Source organism: Myiozetetes cayanensis, unplaced genomic scaffold (assembly GCF_022539395.1).
Source record: "Myiozetetes cayanensis isolate MyiCay16 unplaced genomic scaffold, myiCay2020 scf3, whole genome shotgun sequence".
Classification (NCBI taxonomy): domain Eukaryota; kingdom Metazoa; phylum Chordata; class Aves; order Passeriformes; family Tyrannidae; genus Myiozetetes; species Myiozetetes cayanensis.
This window is the reverse complement of record NW_026087521.1, coordinates 14,076,797-14,103,495: the sequence shown is the minus strand read 5'-3', so window position 1 is coordinate 14,103,495 and position 26,699 is coordinate 14,076,797. Positions and strand designations below refer to the sequence as shown.

Here is a 26,699-nt window from a genome sequence, read left to right as displayed (position 1 = left end):
TGTTGTAATATATTTACAATACTCTCTCCTATGCTTCTCCACCAAAGTATGGAAAATGCACATTCCTACCTTTGTAAAGAGCGGGAAAAAAGGCTGCAAAACAACTAGAAAATTACTTTGACCTTATTTAAAAAGCTATAAATTCTTACTTCTGGAGACATACCCAGAATAAATCAACTGTCCAACACGAGTACAAAAGTAATTTTGATTCCATTAGTGGAGATTTAGCTTTTTTTCAGCTCTTTCCTACATAACAGGCATAGTAACCAAAATCTGACCCAACAGCCTGAAAGATCAGGACTTATAAGCATGAAAATTTGATTCATTCTCTCCATGTATATCAACCATAACTTAAAACATGACCAGTGAGAGAACTGTACTTAAAGTTGATCAACCCAAACTTCCACAGGCCCTGAAAGTAAATAAAAGTGATGTGAATCAATGCAAGTGCAAAATATTCTCAAGGATTTGCCATGCACTAGGATTTACAGATATGCTATTCAGACTTCTAATTTTACAAAAGAAACTGTGTTCTTTCCAAGAATAGAGTTCTACATAGCAGATATTACAAAACAATTTAAATCTGAGTAAAAAAAGATAATTTTTCTGTGAACAAATCTGGGACTCTAAAGATCTGAGCATGTGATAATGCAACTCAAATGTGTGTGACCATCCACAACAGACAAGTACACAAATGATGATGGTCATACATTACTCTGTGACAGGGAAGCGAGAAAAGTGATACAAGTAATGGAACACAACAGAAGGAATGACTGAAGCCAAAATCAAAAGTCTGGGTGTTTGAAGCAATCTCTAATTAAGGCAACATTCCCTGGGGCCTGATATGCAAGGTTTTCTGTGTAATGCTGTTGTCTCCTCAGTTGAATTCATGTCTGCTAAGCAGCCAGAAGGAAACTGCAAGGCTGAGGTGACCGATGTATTAGAGGGCAGTGTGTAGGTACCATGTGGTGAATGCCTGTTGCACATCTAAAAACACATAGTCCTCTTTTCAGCTTCTGAGGGAGCAATGCACACCACCCTGCACTCCTTCACACTTCAGTCACGATCTACACCAAAAAGCTGTGTAGAGCAGACTGCCTCCTTAAGGTACTATCAGTGCACTCACAACCACACATTTTTTGTTCCCAGATAAAGGATGAAGAGCGCAGTACGACATCTTTCCTTGTAAGCTGATAATTTTCTAACCAAATTTTTTTTGTACTACAGGATGAAATGTTTGATATTTAATGAATAGATAACAGTAAATAATAAGCAAGTAATATTTGCTTTTGTTCAATGTTTCAAAGTAAGAATCAGATGTGAGTTTTTTCATTCTGTTATTAAAATCAGCATTTGCTGTTATACCTCCAAGACTTCCAACCCCAGCCTTTGGATTTGACTGGAGATAACATTTTACTACAATTTTAAATATTTCAGAAAGGGGAGGGCAAAAAACTCAAAGATGCATTCAACTACATGTATGCAGGTATGAAAACCTGTAACTTATCCTGAAAGTTTCTATATTAATTAAAAAAAATCTGCAGTGTCACAGAATCTCTGAAAACACATTCTGTACTACTTCAGCAAAGATAAAATATTTTTTAAAACATATGCATTCTTATTTAATATGCTGTTATTATGCTTTATACTACTTGATAAGCTGTGTTTAAATTCTAAGCTAAACAAATCCTATTCCCAGAACAATCAAAATTACCCCTATGAAGAAGATTGTGCTTTCATGAAAAGTTAGGTATCACCAAGCTAGAAGTGTATTTTTTTCCTAGTAATATACCTGTTAACTATGATGAGATAGCATACTGGGAGAGATTTATAAAAATAAACCCAGAAACTCAGGAACTTAAACAATCCCTTTAATACAACAAACATATCCAACTTCCAAATATAAACTGGGACCAACTAACAAATAAGAAATTCAAAACAACTTTCTGAATACCAAAAAGGTCTTATGTAAAACAGTGCTCATTTATTTGAGGTATCGTATCCATGAAAACAAAACAAAACAAACCAAACTATCTACATTTAAAAAGATTTTTTACTTAGCAAGGCAAAAGAAGTTAGGTGGTACATACAGAGTAAACAGATGTAAACAGTGTAAAAGTACAGACTGCTAATACCAGCCAACCCAAAACTGAAATAACCCAAATATTGAAGAAAAATAAACCAGAGGCATGCAAAATATTGTTTGTCAAAATACACTCAAATCCACGTGGCTAAGTGAAAGTCAAAAGCTAGTGAGACAGATTTGAAAATGCAGTTTTCCTTTCTTTATTTTCCTTTGATTGTCATTCAATTTTCCACTGAAGTGGAACGACTGATGAAAAGCTTTTAACCTTCTTCAATGCACTGGTAACTGAATTTTTAAGACTCCTAACAGGTGTTGAAAAGGAGGTTTAGATAATTGTGTTTTTATGATATAGTGTGATATACAACCTCACTCAAATGCTACAAGCAAATGGTGCATGATCTGTTACCCTTATGGGAGGCAAAAGCTTCGAAAACAGTCAAGTTGCTTCAGGTGGATTTTTGAATTTCTCCTCAGGAGAGCAGTGAAAACTCCAGGGTAAATCCAGTAGGCCACCTAACACTTTATTTGCAACACAGAACATTTTGGCAACCAAGATATATTAGAGGAACCTCAATAGTGACCTGCAATGAATGTGCTTTTCAGAAAAATCAAGTTTTGTTTCAGATACGCATCAGGAACATAAACAGCACAAGGTTTTTCTCATTGAAGCAACTGTACCGATGCCATCCATCTTAGCTGCACTTACAGGTCTTTCTTATCTTCTGCTTTATTTAAACTTTGCTGAAAAGAGACAGATAAAAAATAATTTAAGTTTGGCCAAGATCAGAAACCACTGACTTCACATGCTGCATTTTGCCCCGTTGCAGCCACATCTGATTTGCTCACCACACACCTTTCAAAGTTCCAATCAATACCACCCCCCACAACACTTGTGCTTCTGATCCCAGCACAGTCAGGGCCGTGCAACCCTAGTTCTGCTTCCCATTCATGTTACATCTGAACTGCGCAGCAAACTCAGCAGAAAGCATTTTCTGCTGTCAACCAATTTGTCCCTGGGAGCTACATCCTCTGTGTGCTCAGTACCTTCTGTTCCTTCCATTCAGGGGTAAACACAGAAAATGGAGAGGATGTGTGTTCTAGACCACAGGCCTGCTAGAAATGCAGCAGGACTACTACGGCTCATTACACAGGGAAGCACAACAAAGACAGGCCATGCATGGTGGTCTTGATTTGAACACACAGATCAGTTGAGCAACCTCTGTAGTACAGGGTGAGGCTGGGAATCAGTAAGTGGTTTCACAGAGTACAGGAAAAAAGTTTATAACCACCTCAAATTTGCCTTTTTTTGTTTATTAATATAGGACCAAAGAGCTCTTCTTGAAAAGAAGGTCATCATAATTTTAACATCAATCATTTACTTTCTCCCAAAATCACTACTTGTAAAAACAATACCTTTCATTTTTATTGAATTCTGGTTGAGACAAATGTTAGGCATGGAGCATATGAACATCTGCCAGACAACTTAAAAGAACAGAGAGGGCTCCCAGTTCTACCAGAAATAATAATGGCCAGTCTTCGCGAGCGAAGATCCGGGGAAGGTCTTTACACCTTCCAGCCTGCGCATTGGATTTTTTAGGTGAGACACAGTGTGCGCGGAACTGAGCCCACCCTTTAATCCTAAGGTTCATCTGCCGGGGCCAAGCGAGCTTGGACGGTGGCAGCGAGGTCCTCAGGACGTAGATGGGTTGCCTATTTAAGGGTTAACGAGCTCCATCTGCCCGGGAGTGTCCCTGACTGGGAATCTGAACCGGGTCTCGGCAGTGACAGCGCCGGAAATAATTACTGTATATTTCATAGGTGTATTTTTTGGGTATTATAACCATGCACCTATGCAAACTCAATCAAACAGCTTCCTGAACTTTTGGGGTTTTTTATAATCCAGTATTGCAAAAACATGTTTAAAGAGCAAACAAAATACAATTACTTTTATAAATGATGTATATACTCCCCCCCAACTCCTACAATTTTCTTACAAGATTTCAATTTGATCATCACATGCAAAAATATCTGAATCTTATTTCCCAAATGACAATAAAACTGAATCTAACAATTTTGACCTGAGCTTTGCCACCCAAAGTGCAAAAAAAGAAAATGCTAGAAACTTTGCCGTTCTTGTAAAACTAAATTCTACTATTTTGATGACAGTTTAAGGAGTGCTGCCCATTGTAACCTTATGCTATACTAAAAATTTTGGTAAATTCTCTTGCACAATAAGTACCAAATAAGCAGAATTTTGCTGGAACAATTTCAAAACACAGTGCTTGTATAGCAATCCAGAGCCACCTACCTGAAGCCGTTCATATTCCTTCATCAGATGATCATATTCTCTTCTAATACTATCAGACTGCTTTTTAACTGCAGCCACTTCATTTTTTGCCTTCTGGAAAGCTGTAAAATATCAGAATTGGTGTTTTAGTTATTAGTTGTATTCCTGCAGATCTGCAGAGCCCTGGTTGTGTATTAAGGCTCTACTGCAGTAGACATTCCTTCCTCTAAAAAACCTTAAATTTAAAACATCACAGATGTACACAGGAAGAGATGTCCAGGACAGGGAAAGAGAATGACCTGTGTTCAGTAAGATCAGCACAAGGAACAGTAAGGGTCTATAAGAAAGGTAAGGGCGAGACCAATAAACTGTTGAAGGAGGTGACAAGTTAGTGATGACTACAGCGTTCTGTGACATTGCAAGAGGCAGTTCTAGAAAAACTCCACAAAAACTCCACAACTCCAAAACCCAAAACTGTCAGCCCTCCTAAAACAAAGAGGGAACTCAAACACTTGGCAAGATTTTCAGAAACCTGCTGAGACTATCCACAAAACATGGTGGAAGGGAGAGAATACATTATTATCAGAGCACAAACCCCTCCTTTGCATGCTGTTCTTTTACAATGCATGAGTTAAATGATTAGAAGCATCAGTTTATGGATGAGAAGGCAGAAATGGTGGTGGGAGGACAGACAACTGCGAACAGGTTTTTAATGTAAGAAAAAGTAATTATTACTCTACTCAATCTCAACACAATAATAAACTGAGAAATGTCTACACTGCAGTACCAAGCAGCCCAGGACCTTACAATGTCATTTAGACATTTCTGTATTCCTCTGCTACAGGTACCTCAGGTATCATTGTATTTCTCTGCTGTAGAGCACAGGCACACCCTAACACTTCATATATTCATGCTAAAACAAAGAAATGTTGTTAACAACCTAATAAGGCTGGCTCACACAGCCACTTAAAAAACCCCAAACAACCAAATCTGATGGTACAAATAAAAAAAAGAACATTTGCAAATTTCATTTTTCCAAAAATGTGGATCTATCCTCTGACTGTGAACTCTGAGACAGAGCCTTCTTTCCCAGAGACCTTCAAGACACTCAAAAATTGCAGCACCTCTAAGAGCCTATTCCCAAGAGGAGGAGCTAGATGTGTTTTTTGTTAAGCATCGAGCTACAAGCAGCCTGGTCTGAACCAGATTTCTCTTTGGGTGTTAGTTCCTGAAACATCAGAAACAAGACTTGATCACTCTTCTACATGCAAAAAGGAAAACTCTCTCCCCACTTCTGCTGTTTTTAATTGATTCGAATGTAGAGATGAAAAATTATTATTTCAGAAGCCTGCAAGTGGTTTTCCTTGGGAAAATAATAGGACTTTTACCTACCCTGAAATTCTGATTTACTAAAGTTAATAACACGTCTATTGATTCCAACATGATAAAAAACGCAGCCCATCTCTTTATATCCTTTCTTTAATTTCCATACTCTCACACAGTTATCCTTCATCCTTTAAGGCATTCTTGACATCATCAATACAAATTTTCTAAAGGTATTGGTATTTGGTATAACTATAATTTCAACACCTGTGACAAGTCAAACCCCAATGCAAAAAACTGTACATACATACCATTTCACTTCTTCAAGAATCTACTAATTAGAAAGATAAATTCTGCTTTTGTTTGAACATTCTTATACATAGTTATAGGAAAAATTAATGAGAACTTATTTCCGAAGAAGTAGGAACTCAATGTTATTGATCTAATACTATTTAGTTATAAGCAGCAACATAGTAATTTAGTTGCAACTAAAAACTACTTTATCTTTAAAACATGAACAAAATGTCTAAAAACATCTACAAATCAAGAAAGCAAACAAGTTACTGCATTGTTTTAATGTTTTGACCAAAACAGATGTATGAGAGGAATACCTCACCTAACCCTAAAAAAAGAAAAAGCAGGGAACAGACTGTCCTTTCCACCTGTGTTGGCTATGGACAAAAAACCAAAAACATCAACAAACCACTAAACCCAGACTCATTCCTGTTGGGGTCACAGAATTAAAAGGAGCATCACATCTGTGACAATGTGAATTCCTCAGTACACCAATTTCTTTGGATGCCTTCTTGTCAAGCAACAGAACCTGTTCATACCTCACTGCTCAACTCTCCTGCACTGCATAAGCACTGCAGTGCAGCTCAGTCGATGGCACATGTACACTGCTTGCCATATGGACTGTATCATATGAACATGGATCCAGTAGGAAACAGAAGATCCTTTGTGTGCACTACACAGTTATTATTTCTGGCTTCCATCTGGCCTGTTGCTTTCCTCACAGGAGACAGAACAGCTGCACTGGCAGCGAGCAAACCCCAACAGCTGACTGTTCCTACCAAGAAAAGGCATGAGCAGGCAGGAGGTGAGGATGCTGCTTCTACATTCATGCAACTAATGAGAGGAATAGTCAGTAAGTCCATAAACTCAAATCCAGCCTCAGTACTGTGAGAGGTAGGCTACCCTTTTTCATTTCTTCCCCTTCCCTTCAAATAAAAATCAACAAAATATTCTTAGGACAGTGTTTCAGTGGAAGACGTTTGTGGAAAACTTGGTATCCCTTTATATTTGTGTTACATGTGTGACTGGAGGTCCATAAACTAATATAGCATGTACAGTCTGGGAGAAGTAGAGAAGTTGTCCTCTCACCACATTCTCTGTATCCTAACCCAGGACAGATAGTTTACTTCAGATTGTTCTGAATTCGAAGCAGGATGAGATTACCACAGCCCAGCAGCTGTAGCATTTCTATGATCCTCTCATTCAATGAGCATGGAGAACCAAACACTAAAACAAAACCAAACAGCAACAAAACCAACAGATGATTCTTTGGGTGTTTTCTTGCACAAGTACTAGCCCTGGTATGACTAAATCACTTGACTTACAGTGCTTGCTACTAAGGAAACGATCTGGAACTTACATTAGCATTGCTCACAATACAAGCCTACAACCCAAATGATTTGGACTAGTTAAAAAGTAAGAAAGAGCACTCTTTTAAGAGTTTTCAAGCTGAGAAAGAGCTATTCACATTTAAGAATTTAGGCACTGACGGCACAAAAGATTTGCCAACAAATACGCTTGTAAGGCTGGGAACACAACTCCAGTCAAGTAATTCCATACCAATTTTGAATTCTCTTCATAAGATAAAGTGGTCAGATAGAGTTTAAAACAAAAAGGCAGGGCCAGAAAAATCAATCACAAATTTGCTTCAAATACCTTTTGTAACCTTAAATGAAATTCTTTTACAAAAGGGATATTAAGAGAATCTTCTGATGGCATAAACAGCCTTGTAGAACAAAACCACTCTTGTGTATGCAGTGCCACACCTTCCAATCAACTCTTACTGCGTGGGACATTGTGCAATGGCTCCCACCAAGCTTAGGATCCCACAGGTAAAAAGCAAGGTTAAGTAAGACTGACTTTGTTTGTAAAACCTCCTCTGCCATTGGCTAAATAACATGAGATGGTGGCCAATTCCTTTATTTTTTAAAAAAACTGGAGTGCATACAGTGGAGCTCAACATAGTTTTCACACAGGGCAACACAAAGGCCTGGCAATACAGAGGCCAAGCTGAACTCTTCCTTGCAGCCAGTTTTATGAAATGTATTCCTAATGTCTGTATTGTTTAATTATCTAACACCTTTCACTTTTAAGTGAGAGCTGTACATCAGTACATTCATCCCTTCTAGAACAGTTAACAATTAAAAGCTATTTCAAAACCAGCCCTCCACATAAATTATTGCTCTCTTCCTGTCTCCTACAACACTATGAAACCATGAAACGAGAAACACTCATGACACATTCTGTACACAAAACAAACCTCAAGGGATGCATGGAAGTTTCATCACAATTTCCTCCTGCCGCACTGTATGCCTATGACAATGATATATAAATAGGGAGTATTTTCAGAAAAAGTTGAACTAAACTTCAAAAGCATCTCAGTGACTTTGGTGAGCCAGCATGTATTTCACGGAGTGGAATCCTAATGGAACAAACAAAGAAATACTCTTTGGATTTTGTCTCAGTGTGGTGCTACTAACTCAGCTCAAAGATCCAATTAATGCCACAGATCAAATAACTGCACACAGAGATGCTGGGACTTCAATGCCTGTTGTGCTACATCAGCTGCAGGCAGAAACTTAAGGTGCATGCCATTTGCTATGAAATACTGTTAGAAAAGCCAGGAGTCAACAAGCTGGACAAGAGTCTGTCACCCATCTGTTCTGCCACACAACTTGATTGATATTATGTGTTCTGCATAAATTCATGTTGTGTAAACAAAGCTGAAGCCTTTACCATACATTAGGAAAGTGTCACTAAAAATGATGTGATAGAAGTTGAAATAGTAGAGCATTGCAGAGGTCTCCCTCCTGCCCCAAGGGTCCAATAATAACAAACTGACATTTCACACACAGGCATTTCCACAGTGTGGGATCTGTAAGCAAGAAAAGAAAGTTAATGCACCGCTAGCCCTGTTACTGCCCCCAGCCCAAGGGTGGCTGTAAGGACTGCTGCTTTATGACACGTCTCTCAGCTCTAACTTCATTTTCAATTCCATGTAATTTATTTTCTTGTGGCTTGGTGGAGAGCTTTCAAATCCTGAAAACAATATCCTAGCATCTCTTCCTTCCCCAGAAAATCCCTATAGATCCAAGCCCTGCAGTCATACTGAGAGCCTTTAATTACCTGAATCAACATTTTGTTAGAAATATGGCTAATGTGTAGCAAGAGAAAAATTCTCACATCTGTACTGCGTGCTCCTATGAGTATGTATATTTGCTTGGAGGTATCAATCAGATATTTTCCATCATATACAACTTTATCAATAAATTATCATGTCAAAGGTTTCTATACAGTCATGTTATTACATGTCTAGGTATGCTAAAAATGGATTTAGGCTCTCAAAGTGCTAGCCCCACTGCTGGGTGCTTATAAAGCCCTGACAACAATATGTGGGTCTGCAAAAGTGAGGAACTAGTCCTCTTCATTTCTGGAACAAAAAAAGGCATCAAGAGGAATAGGAAAGTCAAGTCTGAAAAACAAACAAATTTGGCTGAAATCTTTGTCATTTATTTCCAGCCTTTCCTCAGATTTTACAAATTTCACTACTCAGTCTTCATACTGTATTTTCAAAGCACAGAAGGTGCAAAAATGTCTTAACTTAGGATTTCACTTACAGTTAATTGAGAAGTTGACTGTGTTTCCTGTAAAAAGAGAACTGAAGAGACTCCTGAAAGTCTGCAATAATTTCTGTCTACACTATAATTTCAGTCATAATTTCAGAAAGAGGAGATACACAGTATTTTCTCTGCCAGTTGTAAATACTGACTCAAAACCTTAGAGAAAATTTGGATCTCCAGTGAAGTCACAGCATTGATCTGATACTAAACTGTGTTCTTAAATGTGAAGCAGCCTTACATTTAGGACTCCTCCTGGCTGCCACTCTATTGAGTTAATCAACATTTCAACATGTGGCCCAGTATAAAATAATGTATCACCATGCATCAGTAGCTTAACATATGTCCCAGACAGAAAAATGGATATTTGAAACTACCCTATGAAAAAAGATTATACTTGTTTTTTCTCCCAAACAGCAAAAAAAAACCCCAAATGCAAAACCCCAATCAAACAAGAAAAAAATCCAAATGTATTACTCGTACTGATACTATTGTTGAAAAATAAACAAACAAAAAAAGAGAACCTCCAAAATCAAATCCAGTGAAGTTTTCATTTTTATACTAGTTTTGCCTTGTTTCATTACTGGGTGACACCTTTTACACTCTTCATTCCCCCCCAATTTCATGGATTGAACTTTGTGGACACAAAGGAAAGGTTACTTTAGTCATGTGAGCTCAGTAGCATGAAACAAGTAGTTTAGAAGAGGTAAAACAAGCTTTTCAATCTCAACTTTCATTTTGTGTAATGCATTGCTCACACTTAGTGAGCATGAAACTCAACATTCACGTGCTCAGTTGCAGAATTCCAAAAGAAAACAGTAAATTCGATTCCACCTGTGTCTGTGGATGTGGTACTTAAAGCCTCTGGTTATCAGTTTGCTCAAAACAACATTCAAGAAAACTTACTTTTTAAGTAAGTTTTTAACTTTTTAAGGCAGACATACCTTAACACCACCTAGCTGCTGATAGTAATGCCTGTGGGGTTTCTGGCAATGAGGGGGATGGCATCAGGGGAAGGGTTGTAAATATTTTCCTATTCATTCCTAAGAAAGACTCTCTCCCCCACTTTTGCCCTAACAAAAGATTCAAGAATGCCTTAATTTATACATCTTTTAGATGGACAACAGCTCACAGGGAGAATGCAGCTGAAGCAGCATGAGGTAAATCTATTTATTCCTTAGCTTTCTCTAGCATTCCTGTCTGAAAAGCTTACATTATATTAGTGTTACATACCACCAGTTAGTTTAAATAAAACATATGCATTTAAATTTTCCATTGATCCTGTCACTTCAAAGGCAGTTTCCCCCCCCTTTCTTCAAGAAAACAGCAGGAGAGGGAAAACCCACCATCAAACCTGCCTGAGAATGTGAACTAATGAGATTCTCTATTTAAAGATTGTTGTTGCTTCAAGCCCAGCTGAAAACAGCTGTTGTACAGTTCTAGTTTGAATTCCCAGTGAAAAAAGACAATGAAAAAGGATGCATGAAATATTTGCTGTTATTCTTGCAGCTCTGTAGCACTGCCATGCAATATGAAAGCAAGGCTATGTTTTGATGACAACATGCAATCTGGTACCATGAAAATCTGTATTTTGTTACATTCTGAACACCTGATTAATGTTTACTAGATCACAGGCAGTGTTATCTTAAAAACACTGATCTCAGAGGAGCAGGTGTTCATAAGCATCACACACCTTGACAGACGCCGGTAAGACAGAACCAAACAGGTAAAATCTGCTTCTATCTCAGTTTGGGTTGCCTATAAAGCAGTTTTGACAACCTAAACATGGAAGCTGCTAACAAAAGTATTATGTTACAAATTCCAAGGTATGTTTCCTAGTAGACAAAAAAAAAAAAATTAAAAATCTAACACTTTAACACCTCTGCTGCAGAACAGATATACATTTAGAATACTAGTCAAGGGTTTCTCTGCTGACAGAAACCTATGTTACAGTAAACCACCTCAACCACATACTTCCCCATTTTATACAGGGAGAGTGGCTGCTATGTATGACATGAAAGACCAAACTCATGCCCATAAGCAACCTGCAATTGATTCCACATCCCGGTCACGTCACTGATGAAGACAAGCCAACATCACTTAAATATATCTGTTCAATTTGTTAATAATTACAATTTAATTAAGGTGTTCCATTTCTGGAACACTGTACACATTTCATAATGACACAGTTCCTAAAGTACAGGGATGGCAGTGATATTTTGCCAGTTCCTAGTCAAATGTAAAGAAATCCCATGCCAAGAGTTCTAAAAATGGATGAAGTTAGTTAATGTTATACCTAGAATACATTTTTGTCATTCATCTTATTCTTAATTGCAAAGAAGTCCTAACTAATGCTTACCAGTTGATGTCTTCTGTAGTTCTGCTTTCAAATGTTCAACTTCCCCCTTCAACTTTTCCTGAGTTGCTTCCTCTTTCTTTTTACCACTTCCTTGTCCACTCAAGGCCTAATAAAAACCACAGTTGCTACAATTAATTTTATTTTCATTAGCCTGACATTAATGCAAAACACCCAAAGAATGGCAACTTCAATCTTGCAAAGCAACAAGTTTTTTTATCAAATGTCAACATGATACAAGCAGATAATCATTCTCAAAAAAAATCCCCCTGAATTTAGAAAAAAAAAAAAGGAAGATAAAAAAGCTCAATGTTTAAGGTTGATAGTAATGGCATACTTGTAACAGAATGGTATTGTTTCATGTGTTTGCGTATTCCTGCATCAGGTGTACAACTTTCATTTATGTTATAAATGAATTTTTCAGAAGATACACGCTGGGACTTCCAGTGACAGAAAACTGTCATGGTTATGTGTAACTTGTTCTAATAGTTTATTGTGATTTCTCTCCTTGTAGGTTTGCAGCTACTTCTTCAATCTTCAAATACCTCAATATCCAGACCCAATTTCCAGTGAAATTCAAGAAAAAGAACTAGGAAAGGATTCAGGAAAAGCCCTGTAAACACTAGGCACAAGACCAATACCTTCCCTATACTATAAAACTGCTGGCACTACTATACTTATGCCTGTTATTAAGATGTAAGATTAGACCCCGTAATTAGACCCTTTGCTCACTTGCCTCTACTGCCCAACCACACATCATCTCCATTATGAAAATGGCAAAAAAGTGGTAAATGCTTAATGGAAAAAAGTGAAGCATCTGAGATAAACAGCTGTTATGTGAACTTGTGATGTCAGAGTTTAGCAGGCACAGGTGGGAGCAACAGGAAAAAATTACTTTGGGAAGAAGAAAAAAACCTGTTTATAAAGATGAAGAAAAAGAACCTTTTATAAAGACTGGTAAACAATCCACGGAAAAGAGCTGAAGAAGATTTTCCAGGAGCTATTTAATCAAAGAGTGGAGATTGCACAGGACTGCTGGTAAGTAAAACATAGCCAACTGCCTCCTTTACTTTGGGATCAACTCTTTCTATTAATATGCAAATAGCTATTTCTGTAAACTTTCATCTTAAGTCCTGTGCTCCATGGAATCTCTGAACAGGAGACAGTGCAGACTTCACACACCAGAGTAAACTTACAGTATTTATACTCGCAGCCAGTGCCTTCTGTGCAATTGCTCTCACCTCTCTCTGACGGCAGAATGAAGCACACTTGTAAATAATAAACACAAATGCAGGGGCCAAGCCACTGGATGAGAGAAATCTAAGTCATACTATGTCTATACTATGTCTATAAAGTTAAAATATTCCAATTCCAAACACTTCACGTGTCCGTCACAATGGAGATCCAGCCACAGCATGTTGCCTGGACCTGTGGCTACCGGTGTTTTTGCAAACCATGCAGTCAAACACACAAATAGAAACAGACAGGAATACAGTTCCCAGTTTCTGGCTATCGCTTACAAGTGGCTAAGAGAATGTGTTGCTAAGGGAATATGAACGCAGAACAAAAAAGAGGACTTTTGGCCAAGTCCCAACAAAACAGAGAAGAGAAAAAAAGTACCAATAGGCAGTAAAGAGACAAATTCCATGGCTGAGGGACGGAGTCTCTACCGTTTCCACAAAATACCAAATCACAAAATTTTGTAATCATTTCATACTCAGGGAACACCTAACGCTCTAATGATCCGTGTTTTACAACAGCTCTCAAACAACTGCATTTTTAAAATCCTGCCTTGTACTTTTTGTCCAGTGTCTGTTCTCTTTGTCTGAAGATTTATTACAAAAAAATTACAGTGCTGGTAACCATAGACACTGTGTTAGACAAACTCGAAAGAAACCTGTACACACCTGCAGTGAATTTTGTTTTGACAATGTGCCAGACTGAAGAATGCTCTAAAAGTCTTCATACCTCACATATCTGCACACTAGCTTATGGTTCAGTCTCTTCAAACAGAATTCAAACTAATCAAGGAAAGATTTCATGCATTTATCTTGATTATCTTTGATTACTTCCCTTCCTGAATACAATTGTGCATTGAACCACAACAGAAAAATGATAGCTCAATTTTCTCCATTCTTCTCATAAAAATAACATCTCTTTGATCCATTGGTGGTTCTTTTAAGTAAGAAATTTTTGCTCTCATTAATACTACGGCACTGTCCTACTAAGAAAGGAAAGTAGTAGGAAATTGGTTGACCCACCATAAAAAGACACAAGAACACAAAATACAGTAACTACAAAATATCAGTTTTACAAATAGAAAATAAATTTCAAGACTGAAGAAAATCCTATCAAGAAGAAACAGCCAGCATGAGAACAGCTGCATTGTAGGATTTTTTGTCCTGGACTGCTATAGCCTTGACCTATATTGGTCAATAACAATTGACTGTTAGTCAATTGTTCAGGATAAAAAGAGTAAAATTAGTGTCTCCTTCTACTTTGTTATGATTAATTTCAGAAAGATATTTTAAGAATCTCTTAGTACTTTGATGAAATTTGTGCTGGAAAGACAGAACATCATTTATTTGTGTTACTTCAGTTTCCTTTGTTAGTAAAATGCTTCTGAAATTTGTTTTCAGTATTCTGAATTAGATATTTTTTTTTTCCTTTTTCCACCAGAGGGAAAAAAATGAACAGATATTATTTAGTAACAAATCATCCTCAGAGTATCTTGTACTAACTAATAAATAATGGCCAGTCTTCACGAGTGAAGATCCGGGGAAGGTCTTTACACCTTCTAGCCTGCGCATTGGATTTTTTAGGTGAGACACAGTGTGCGCGGAACTGAGCCCACCCTTTAATCCTAAGGTTCATCTGCCGGGGCCAAGCAAGCTTGGACGGTGGCAGCGAGGTCCTTAGGACGTAGGTGGGTTGCCCTTTAAGGGCTAACGAGCTCCACCTGCCCGGGAGTGGCCCTGACCGGGAATCGAACCCGGGCCTCGGCGGTGACAGCGCGGCGCCTTTACCACTAGACCACCAGGGGGGTTGAGTAAGAAAACAACTAAAGAAGCTCAAAGATACCTCCTGCAGCCTTTCATTCTCGGTCATGTATTTTTTGGCTGCTTCAGTAGCATCATTTACTTGCGTTTCCAGAGCTGCATGAGATGCCATCTCTTTTGCCAACTGAGTAAGAAGGGTGACAGTACGTCTCAATACACTGCAAAGAAATACAGTGAACAGAACAGTAATTCTCAGCATAATTTTTTTTTTTTAAATAGCATAAACAGAACCAACAAAGACCAAACCAAAACAGCCAGAAAACCAAAGCAAGCCCTTTTCATTTGCTGCATTAGCTGTAAAAGTAAAGCCAGAAGAAAACTGTTCAAGGACCTTAAGGGAAACATCCAGGTTCATCCGTGACAAATAACAATCAAAGGAGAGACTGAAAATATTTTTATTCATCAACATTCTGATTTTTACTTGATGCAGAACCTCCCTCCTCCTAAATACCCACAGCCATTAAGGTGTTAGACCTGTTTGCTTAAAGGCTGAATTACTTTTAAACAGGACGGATCTCCAAATTCAAGACCCAAACATGTTATGGTAAGGAGTACAGTGAAAAAAAAAACAAACAACCAACCCCACAACTTTATAAAAGGCCTTACAAGAATAAAATTATTTATTCTTACAAGAATAAAATTAGCATTCAATTCAGTTCAAAGTACTTTGTCAATACAGTTAAATCAGGAGCACACATATAGCACCTCAAGTCTAAGCTTTGCAAATACCTCCCTAGATTTGATCTAGTGATGGCCTCTTTGCATCACTACTTTCATTATTCATCTTGGAGTCTTTCAAAGCAGTATGTTGCTGAATCAAGCCAAAGTAATACTGAATTAAATGAATGCCTGTAATATAACTATGCAGCTGCTCTTCAAAGAAATTTGAGGATCCATGTAATTGGCTTTTTCATAATTGAAAGAACATTAGTAGACTTTTTCAAGGTAAGCTTCCCCTCATCCCCCAGCTACTTCACTGAAAGCTCATTTTCTTACTTTTTTGGGGATTAGTAAGAAAGTTAAGGCCTCTACCTCAGTGTTTTTCCAAGGCTTAGCATGTTTTACTATTGCTTACTGATTTATAGAGGAGTCATTAAAACATCACAACTAAAACAGAATCACAGAATCATGCAGGTTGAAAGGAGCTGCTGGAGGTCATCCTGCCCAGAGTAGGGACAGGTTGAGCAGACTGGCTCAGATCCTTGTCCAGTTGAGTTCCTGCCATCTCCAATAATGGGTGATTCCACCATCATTCAGGGGCCTTGTTCCAGTGTTTAACTGCTCTTGATAGTAGAAGTACCACAAGTCAGAACATCTCAGTTCCTGACCTGTTACCTCTTGTCATTCCTGTGTGGATCCACTGAGATGAGCTCTCTCCTTCTTTTCTACAAGCTACTACCAGACAGACATAGCAACCAACAGGATCTTCCCTTCAAAGGCTCTTTTCTGCCTTCTCTCCTCAGAGGTCCCCATGGGTCATCACAGCAAGGGCACATGCCATCCTAGGATAACACAAACTTTTATGAGCCCAATCTGCTTATGTACTCCCCAGTTGCACCTGCTAGTGGGGGTGATGTTACATTACCAACTGACTATCCCAGAAGGCTCAAGGAATAGGGAGGCCAAACAGCAGAACTTATCAGTATATGAAAGAAAGCAACCTAAGGTTGATAATGAAATACTCAATGCCTCACTCTTTTCCAAATACTTAGTCATCTGGTGCCAGTGAGCAGTGGGCTCATGTTTTCTTGAGCTTGTCTTTGGTTTTCAGCCCTTCTCATCCCTCTCTGGTTCTGTGTGTGGTAACAGAGGGCCAGAGAAGCCTTAGTAGGTTCTCCACATCTTCCAAGACATCAAGTCAAACTAACAGATGGGTGTCTGTCCTACCCAGGGGACAGTCTCTGGAAACTATGACCTTTCTCTTTCCTGTGCAGTTTGCAGATGAGGGCTCAGCTGGATCCAATACCTCCAATGATAGGATGTAATTTTCCTCATCTGTACCCCATGTTCCGCAATTGCTGAACCACAGATGAAAAGATTTTCTTGTCCTGTCACACGTGACAACCTCCCAGCCTCCTCCATTTTGTGAATATCCATCTACTACTATTCTGGAATTTTCCTATTGGCTGACGTGCTGAAATGAACTAAAACTGACAAAAAGAATGAACTAGGGGCATCCAAGTACCCGTTCACACCTAGATGTGGTCTGAACTCGGCTGGGTGATGGTAGCAGCAGTGTAGGACAAGACAACCCAAGGAACATTTTCCCCACCTTCTCTGACAGACATTTTTCCTGTTTAATGGGTAAGCAAAATAGCTCTATTAAGAAAAGTCCTTTCATCTAGCCACTAATGTAGGAGTACTTATTTCTTCTAACTTTTGGTGAAAGGCCAATAGCCAAAAAAAACCACTTCAAGCAAACCTCTTCAACAGCAGAACTTTTATGCACAATAAAATCTTCTGGGGCCACTTGAGAAGTTTTCTTCCTTGAAAGCTGAGTGGGAGTAGGATCCTGGGGGACCAGTGTCCAGCTCTTGTGCAGGACACAATCCAGCTATTTCTCTTGGAGCAGAGATCAAAAACATATTTGTGCATATTTACTCAACCTTTCTGAGGGAAGTTGAAGAACACGATGCATTCATATCACTATTGTGCAAGGCTAGAACCACCTTTGTTTTTTCCAATGTTTTCCTGTTCAGGTTTCATATTAATTTTTCTTTGACACTTCTTTATCTTCAGTGCTCCTCAATGATCTTCTAAAATGGCCTTACATCACTTGTCAGAAGTCTCTGTGATTTTCTTATTCTGTGCTCCTCTTGCATATTTAGGCAATGTCAAGCAGCTCACTGAAGTTCCTCCTAAGAGGACCAACATTCTTTGCCCAGTCACCACAAAAATGTGCAAATAGGAAATCATTTGACCAGCACGTCTGTCTTGATTCATTCACATTATCTGTGTCCAATGAGCTCATGTGCTCCCTGCCCATTGTTAAGACCTGCAGGTTGTTGTGGCTACTGATCCACAGGTTGTCTTGGCTGCTACTGCTGGGCAGTATAGAACTGTCCCTTCCTTTACCCTGTTTTATTAGCTGCATTTAAACATCCTTTTTAGGATACCAGATTTAAGATCCTAGCACCATAAGAGGCAAGTTACCACAAAGTGCTTGATCTGAAATATATTTGAAACTTTCCTTGAAAGCTGAATTTTATCCTCAGTTCTTAACTTATCATCCAAGTTCTTAACTTTGAGCTCGAGATGAAGTGGTTGAAGTGAGGCTCAAGTTTTGCTTCTTAACACAGCAGGATGCAAAATTACCAGCTTGCAAGATATTAACGTTATTTTAACAGTACTGTAGTTTTTAATTTTCTTTTATTTCAGTTTTCCATGTTCAAAAAAAGGGTGTAATTTTAAGGAAGAAAATGAGTATTCCCTGAAGCAACTTCTGCAAAATACACGTTTTCTCCAGCATTCAAAATGTTTCTTTCTATGTGTTGCTCACATATCCTTCCGATCTTCAAATACTTGTAAGGTATTATTTTCCCTGACCTTACTTGCCTCGTATCCACCCTGGTCACACTTAATTCTTTAATCTCTTGAAATTGGCCTTCTAATCTTTACTTTGCAATAGAGTTCCTGTAATAAACATACTACGTAGATGTTGGAAAAATGTCATACTTACAGCCAAAGAAATAAGGAAAAACCTGAGAGATAGAGGTTTCTTTGTGATCGGAAGAGTTTCATCTGAATGTGATCAAAGGCACTAGTATTGACGTTTGCAGCCTTTTCGTTCACGTGAATGGATGAGTACTTCCTGACTTCTCTAACTGCATCTGCAAACAAACACAGTCCGTTCTTATTCACATCTGTGGGTGTGCATGTACGATAAACCACACTCAGTACTAGAAATATGTATCTGGACTTTCTGCTCAGCAAACAGAAATAGGGCAAATAGTAGCATTGCTTATGCTACCCATACATTTAAAACGTTGGTCTTGACAAATCACTGCAGCATATTTCCAGAAATATGAGAAGCTATTGCCCAAAACATGCTTGAACAGTTATTTCTAACACTTGCACCCAGACTCCAGGGATCAGGCCAAAGCAACACACTCAACAAATGTTACCAAAGACCCCACAGTGTTGAAATGTCACTGCTAACAACTGACTTAAAATTCCCCCCCTGGACAAACAATGAGAAACGAGGAAGAGAGGGGAAAAGAAAAAATATTTTATCAAGTATTTCATATAGAGTTTGTTAGATAAGCATGTGTTTTACTAATGACACAAGTGCCTACTTTATGCTTGAATCATGGAGGGAGAAAATGATTTCTGTAACATCTATCAAAATAGAAAGACTAGTAACTACTAACTGCAATAACATCATAAACAGAATGGAGGAGGTAAGCTATACCTCAGCTTTCAATCATCTTTCCTACATCTTTCAGCTTCTTTTCATTCATCATATACTCCTGATAGTTCTGCAAAACGGCTAATACACTGCAAACACTTTTCAAAGGACATTATAATTAATTACATCCACACAAGCCCAAAATCTAACCCAGTTAAGAGTTCATATGACAATATATAAACTTAAGGTCATCATACATTCCTACAACCAATACAGCACCTTAAATCTCCTGCGCATCAACAAATATACAAATTTCACTACATCATCAGTTCCTGCAGAGTATTTTGGCCATGTTATTAAACTGCTGTTACATTTGTCTAAGCAGACAAACTCAATTCCAAAGGAAAACACATGTGAATATCATCACTTGTGACTGCCTCTTTCATATGCCTAAGTTATTCAGAAGGAAAAAAAAATCCTAAAGTAGAAGTTCAAACAATGCATCAAATACTAGGAGTAAACAAATGCATGTCCCTGTGTTATAGGAAGAGTCTAGTCCTGCAATAACCTATCACTTTATGCCATGGGGCAAGTATCTCATCACTGCTTTACTTTAACACAACTTTATCTTTCTGCAAAATCAATGACTATCACCAATTCAAAAGCAAACTTTGGTCAAAGTTTGACAGCTCAAGAGAGTAAATGGAATCCATTAGTTTTCAATCTTAAGCCATTTACTGAAGATCTACTTATAAGAATAATACTTAAATAATGATTTTAAAATTTTATTTGTATTTCTAGTACTTTTTTAATATTAAGAATATAGTATTGCAGTCTGGTCTGACATTGTTATTTATGTAGTGCATGTGTATATTCCCTAAGCAGAAAATAAAACCATGCATTTTTTCTTCCTATTTCAAGCAGCTTGGAATTAAAAAGCATGTTCATTCTAAGGTGCTGGAAACATTTATATCCATGGAGAACTACTATTATCCCTGAAGCAGAGAAGAACTATTTTCATCACTGCAAGGTGCTTACCACACAAAGCAGTCGAGACAGACATTAAACAAAATCAATCAGGCATATGGTCACCATTCAAGCTCCAGTTTCAATAAAGCTTTACTCCTACGTCATAGACCTCAGGATCTACTCATAACAGAGGTAGCCAACAGCTGTTTTGTATCTGTGCTGAGCAAAAGTAGTCAAAGAGCCCAGTATATTCGAAATATTCTTCAACAGCAACAAAGGGAAAGAGTGCCATCTACTGCATCACGCACAGCTCAGCCAAATTCTTGTGTGGAACATGTTCATTTACCTGTATGAGAAAGTGAAACCAAGCAGCAGCCTAGACCCAGTCCCATTTTTCCTCCTCATTCACCACTATTATTACTATTGCATTTGGATTCCCAATGTGGATACAGTATAAGCCCTCTCCTCTTTCATTCCACTGTATAACTTTTCAATAAATTAGGTGATTTACATTAGGCTTGAATCCTTTCAGTTAATTTACTGATATGAACTCCATGTACCAAGTTTTTTCCCCATTTCTCAAGAAATGGAATATTTAACACTTACCAAGAAACAAGATGATCAGTAGAACTATTATTGTAAGGAACATCTTGTTCCAAAATACTGCCATTTTGCTCCATAGAGGAATCATAAAAATCTTCTGCCATCTGTAAAACAGCATTGTGTTATTCAAAAATAATTAAGCCGTAAAAGAAAAGCATAACAACCTCACAGAAGAGAGCCTTGTTATTGATAAGAGACTTGTATAAGGTCTCTAAACAGCTGCTTTAATTGCAATATAATTTAGGTGTACACTTAACTTTTCCAACAATCCAACTTGCTCATCTCTTTTTTATTTGTTGTCAATACAGGCAAAGATAGTCAGTTCAACTTGCAAACTTCTTGCATGACAGCAGGTGTGTTTTATTTCACCTTTTACTTTGGTTAGAATTACTTTGTGTTCAGTCCTGACTACAATAAACTTAGGGCTGAGATAAAGACTGTAAAATCCATTCTATAATTTTTATTTCTATCCACTTATACCCCTTGTTGCCAAATAAAATTAAAAGCTTCCATAAATTAGAATCATCTCTACCATCCTTCTTCAGAAGGCTTATCTTTTACACTGATGAATCTGCATAATTTTGAGGTACAAGGACTGTTATAACATTCTAAGTTGTAATGACAACAAAAAGACAAGTCTTATGCTTATAGTCTGTCAAGGGTTAAAATCCCTTTCCCTAGCATAAATTTGCTGGCTACAGAAGCAACTTCAGAGGCCCAGTGGTGGTGAAGACAATTATTATTATTTTTTAAAACAATCCTCTATTTGATATTACTGCATGGAGGGCTCTGAAAGAATTCACATTTCCAGCGCAAACAGAAGAACATCTGATGTGCTTAAATGAATTGCAACCAATGATAACAGAGCACCTACTTATCCTTTGCTGCAGGTTAGAATCAGTGCTACTACACAAATGAAATAATACCTAGTCACACCTTCAGGGATGTAACACAGACATACTACTCACTGTCTGACTACATGAGGTAAAATTTCCAACTTTTGTTAAGACTATTTACATTTCACAAAGACTGTTAAAATTTGGCCTCTAACAAAGTAGTTTCCAACCTAGCATAAATTTAACTTAAATTAGACTGTAGCATCATCTCCTAGGGTTCTTTCTGAATGTCCATCAGAAAGGATTAAAATGTTTTAACATTGTGCATGCAAAAAGCTCATTTAAATCTTTAACTATAATCTGAGTTCTTGATAGCAGACAGCTGCAGTCTGTATCAAACCAAAAGCTTACTTCAAGCTACAACTCAAACAAAGCCAACTTGCAAACTGTTCAAACATGCAACCCTCCAAGCTCCATACTGACCTTAGATCAACTACACTGCCAAGTTATAATCAGGCTAAAAATTAGATCTCATTACTGCAAAGTCTTCTTGTGTACTATTTTCCCCACTTATTTTTCCTCAGCAAGTACTGACATTCACATTTCCTAATGTTTCATTTCCTTTTGGTGACAAAAGGCACATAAATATAATCCTTCCAAACTATAATACTAGCCTCCACTATGGATGTACTACACTTAGTACAGATCTGTCTGCCTGTGTACTTGCATTTTTACACTGTCAATTTACTTACTCCTTGGGAATTTATAAGTTTGCCAGCAAATTTGAAAAAATTACCCAAAAAAAAAAAAAAAGTGTAGGCAGAAAGAGACCAATCTGTGTGAAGACTGAGAAGTGAATAAATCAAACTTCAAAGAACAGCAGTTTCCCTGTTCTGACAGAACCAGCTCTCAGGCCACCAACATTAGTACGGCAGAGCTGTGGCCCTCTGGTACTGTCATAGCAGCTCAGTCTAAGCTTTAACCCCACAAGATTCCTGCCAGTTTTATTAAGAAGACAATTGAAACATGTCACATAAGGGATAAAGCTATTTCACTCTTTCAGAAATCACTGTTCAGAAGAATAGCTCAATGCTCCAAAGAGATCACAAGAATTTATCCTTTTAATTTCATTTAAAGCCTTTCAGCCACATTGGATTCAAGCCCTGTTTGCGCCACAAGTGAAACATATTTCAGTTTTCCCAAAGTACTCTGCTTGTGTCATCAGCCTGCAGAAATTCTTGCAGCAAGTTTCCTCACACAAACCATTAATAATCTGATGATTATGACTGCCATAATCCCTCTCCCCTCTTACATACAGTTGCACTTTTGATTAGAAAACAAGAGAAAGTATGAGAACTCAATAATCTGTGTTGAAATGCTGAACTCCCCACAAGCCAACTTGTAAAAATGGAAAGTTAAATTAGATTTTTATAGTTCCAGTTTCTGGATTTGAGGAAACATGACTAATCACTGGTTATCAACTGTGGAGAAGGCAATCCTTTTCAAGACTCTTCTGCAGGTTTAAGTAGTTACATTCAGATTCTCCAGACAGTAGGTTTTATTCCTTAAGATATTACAGTAAAAGCTGCATTCTTCATTCTAAATACATCTAAAAATGCAGAAAGTAAACATGCAACAAATTTTTACAGAACAGTGAGACAGCAGTATTTTTATTTCTTTTGAAAAACCTTTAAGGTTTCATCCTTCTTATTTTTGGCAGGGTTGTGAGTTTTTTGTGGTTTCTAGCTTTTTTTTTTTTTTAAATCCTGATGTTGTAAAGAAATCATAAGTCTGCTTCTCTTGCCTCTTGTAGAGAAGCTAGCTTTATTTCCTGTAAAGAAATTAACATTACCAAATTTGAAGATCTATCTTAAGATAATGCTGTAATGCAGGCCTTTGCAGAGAGTAACAGTAATGAGTATATTTTGTTTTTTCTCTTACTATGTGCATTTATTTTACAAGAATTTACTATTTTCTTAAAGTTTGTGTTGTTCCAGAACTACTATAATTTTGCTAATCTACATATAAGCCTATACAGGCCTTTATTTCAGTAGTCCTGAACTTTTTGCACCAAACTCCAGTTTTTCTAAACTAGTCTCACAGATTTCTTGCAGCCCTTACACATGCTTTACGCAGCTTTAAGTTTCTGACATCTCTTATGCGTCCAGCACCCACAATGCCTAGTGTACAACCAAACATAAAGATGTTTGTCACGAATTTGGCAAACAACTGCCGAAAAAGCTGCATCCTCCTCTCATTTTTTTACTGCTAGATGCCTTCCTTCATGCTGGCTACTCGAGAGCCCTGGGAGAAGCCGTCCCACCTGCTGAAACACAGCAGAGGGGCTCATCTGGGCACTCCGACCGCTGTTCGGATGAATCAGCACTGCGTAGGTAACTTAAAGCTCCTTCAAGAGGCTTGCGATGCTCAAGAGACGAGCATTTGGGACTTGAGATGCTCAAGTCCCAAACAGCACACCTTTAGCTTTGTTCACAATTAATTTAAGACGCAGCAAAGCTCCGCGTTTATAAAAAGGGAAGCGTAAAATAAACCCAAAGTGGTGAGAAGCACCAGCTGGGCTGCCCAGCACACCGAAGACACTTCCTACCTCAGCGGGGAAATGAACGGCAGGCAAAGCACGAGAATGACTGCGATCTCGCCGTACAGGAAGACGGCCACCGCCGTCCACTGGAAAGTCATGGTCCCGGCGGCCTGCGGGGGAAGGGGCGGTTCAGGCGGGCGGCTCCGACTTCCCCTCCCAAACCACCCCCGGGGCAGGGACGTCCCGGCCGCCGCACCGGCCCGGCGGGCTGGGCAGGGCCGCCGGCAGAGCCCCCCGCCAGGCGGCCGCAGGCCCGGGAGTCCCTCACACCGGCCCCCGCTCGGCCGGGGAGCCCCGGGGCCGCCCCGTCTCCCCGCCCGCCCGGCCTTCGAACCTCCTCGGCGCCGGCGCCCGGCGGAGCTGATGGCGGCGCAGGAGCAGGAGCGGGGCCTCGCCGGCCGTGGCTGAGGAGGCGCGGGTCGGTCTCTCCCGCCGGCGCTGCGGGGGCGGGCGGGGAGCGGGCGGTGTGTGCGGGCGCGGAGCTGCCCCCGCCCTGCCCGCGGGCTGTGGGCAGGGACGGCGCTGAGTGACACGGCGGGGGCGGTGTGGAGCTGCCGCAGGCCCGGCCGGGCAAAGGGGCAAAGGTGCGGGCGGGCCCCGGGGAGGGAGGGTCGGTGCCCTCCGGTGCCGCCCCATCCGAGCGGGGCTGTCGCTGCTCCACCGCCGCGCTCGGCCCCGGCCCGGCACCGCCGGCGGGGCGGCTGAGCTGGGTCTGGCGGCAGCGCGGAGGTACCGAGGGGTCGCACCTCTGCTGGGAAATGCGTGGATCTACTCGTTGAAGAAAGGCTGATGCGAATATTTTTGGTTGGTTGGTTGGTTTTTGTTTTACCTTTTTTTTTTTTTCCCCTCACCATCTAGGGAATGGTTGTAAGCATTTTGCTGCGGAATCCTGCTGTGATCGTCCCACTCTTCCATTCCATCTGAGACTTCAACTCTGCTCTTCCAGTTTTCTCCTTAGTTTCTGACGTTTAGTTAAAATGCTGTGTGTCTGTCCATCCCCCCTCCATGCCTAACACTAGTGTATTAAGACACAGCAAATCTTTTTCTCGAGGAAAATAGGCCCAGTATTCATAAAGACACCACCAATAACAACAAACCACGTCTCAAACACCATCAGATAGGCCTGTTTGGACCTCATGAGTAATATTCCTTCAGAAAACCCTGTTCTGTCATACTCTCCTGTGCAATGTTTTTTATCAGCATACCAAGGCTCCCAAGATATTATTTCCATGCCTTGGTACTCATTTTCCCACTTCTTGACCATCTCTTTTACCACCCATCCAACTCAGCTTTGCCCCTGCATAAGGCCACCACCTGATCACCTTTTGATCCCCTGATTACTTTTTCCTGTTGATCCTAACAGATGCTGAGGTGCTGCCAGAGAAAAAGGTTACCCTGTCTACCTGGGCATCACCAGCTACCAGCACTCTTGACACAACTACCTGTTCTGGGAATTCTCTTCCAATTAATTTCCATCAGAATGAGACATTAAATGCAGTGAATAATAGTTATTTGTTACTCTAATCCAGTGGAACTGACATGGGGTAGGAAGTTCTTGCATAAGCAGTTTTGAGCAGAGCTGTTTGCAGCTGCTCACAATCTGAAATTGTTTACTGAAAATTTCCCAAGTCTGCAGCCTGGGGATGGAGCCAGTGTGTTAACATTTTCCTAGCAGCTGCTAAGCAATGTCTGGATGAAAGGTTACATCCCAAATAATTGTTTAGGCGTAACAAATATTGGAGAGTGATATAACCAGCCATTTCAATCCAATCTATGCAGTGGGAACAGCCTGGGATCTTAAGTAATATTTCTAACATGTTTTCATAAACATATTTGATCAGCAGAATAGAGAAGACATAACCTCTTGTCCTGGTTTTGGCTATTTGCCTACAGCCACTATACTTTACTGAAGCTGTTAAAGCATTAACACGGACTTTCCCTCCTTTAATTCCAGAGCAGTTTCGATTTCTGAGCGGCTTACTCAGCTCTTATGAGCACTGCAAGTTGCCCCTCCCAGTAGCCCAGCCTCACACTCACAGGACTACATTTGCTCATCCCCACTGCCAGAGACTCAGAGTCTGCTTTTTCACTTCAAGGGCTTCATAAGATCCCAGAAGAACTTACACTGCAGTGACTGCTGTGCCCTTCCACGGCAGCTGATGTGTGTTCCCCACCAAACTGGAGTGAGATCAGAGGAACAGAGAGAAGCCCCCTGCAAGCATCCATGAGACTTCCCTTCTCCTGTTGAATGCACTCTGCCACTCCTGGAAGGAATATTAACTGAAGCTGTAGAAGTCTGGGTTGTTAATCTAAGGCTGC

General features: G+C 39.4%; 1 protein-coding gene across 1 annotated transcript in view; it reads right to left on the bottom strand.

Annotated features, from left to right (window-relative positions):
* Window positions 1-1,850: 1,850 nt before the first annotated feature.
* The window catches only part of DUS4L (dihydrouridine synthase 4 like), a 37,592-nt gene continuing 12,743 nt past the window's right edge, over window positions 1,851-26,699 (bottom strand). The window contains exons 6-13 of the mRNA XM_050325226.1: window positions 25,210-25,226; window positions 24,387-24,490; window positions 20,946-21,046; window positions 18,702-18,852; window positions 15,045-15,180; window positions 11,967-12,072; window positions 4,395-4,495; window positions 1,851-2,827 (exon numbers count right to left, since the gene is read on the bottom strand). Of these exons, the coding sequence (XP_050181183.1) occupies window positions 2,789-2,827; window positions 4,395-4,495; window positions 11,967-12,072; window positions 15,045-15,180; window positions 18,702-18,852; window positions 20,946-21,046; window positions 24,387-24,490; window positions 25,210-25,226 (755 nt within the window). The 3' untranslated portion in view covers window positions 1,851-2,788. The remainder of the gene's footprint in view (window positions 2,828-4,394; window positions 4,496-11,966; window positions 12,073-15,044; window positions 15,181-18,701; window positions 18,853-20,945; window positions 21,047-24,386; window positions 24,491-25,209; window positions 25,227-26,699) is intronic.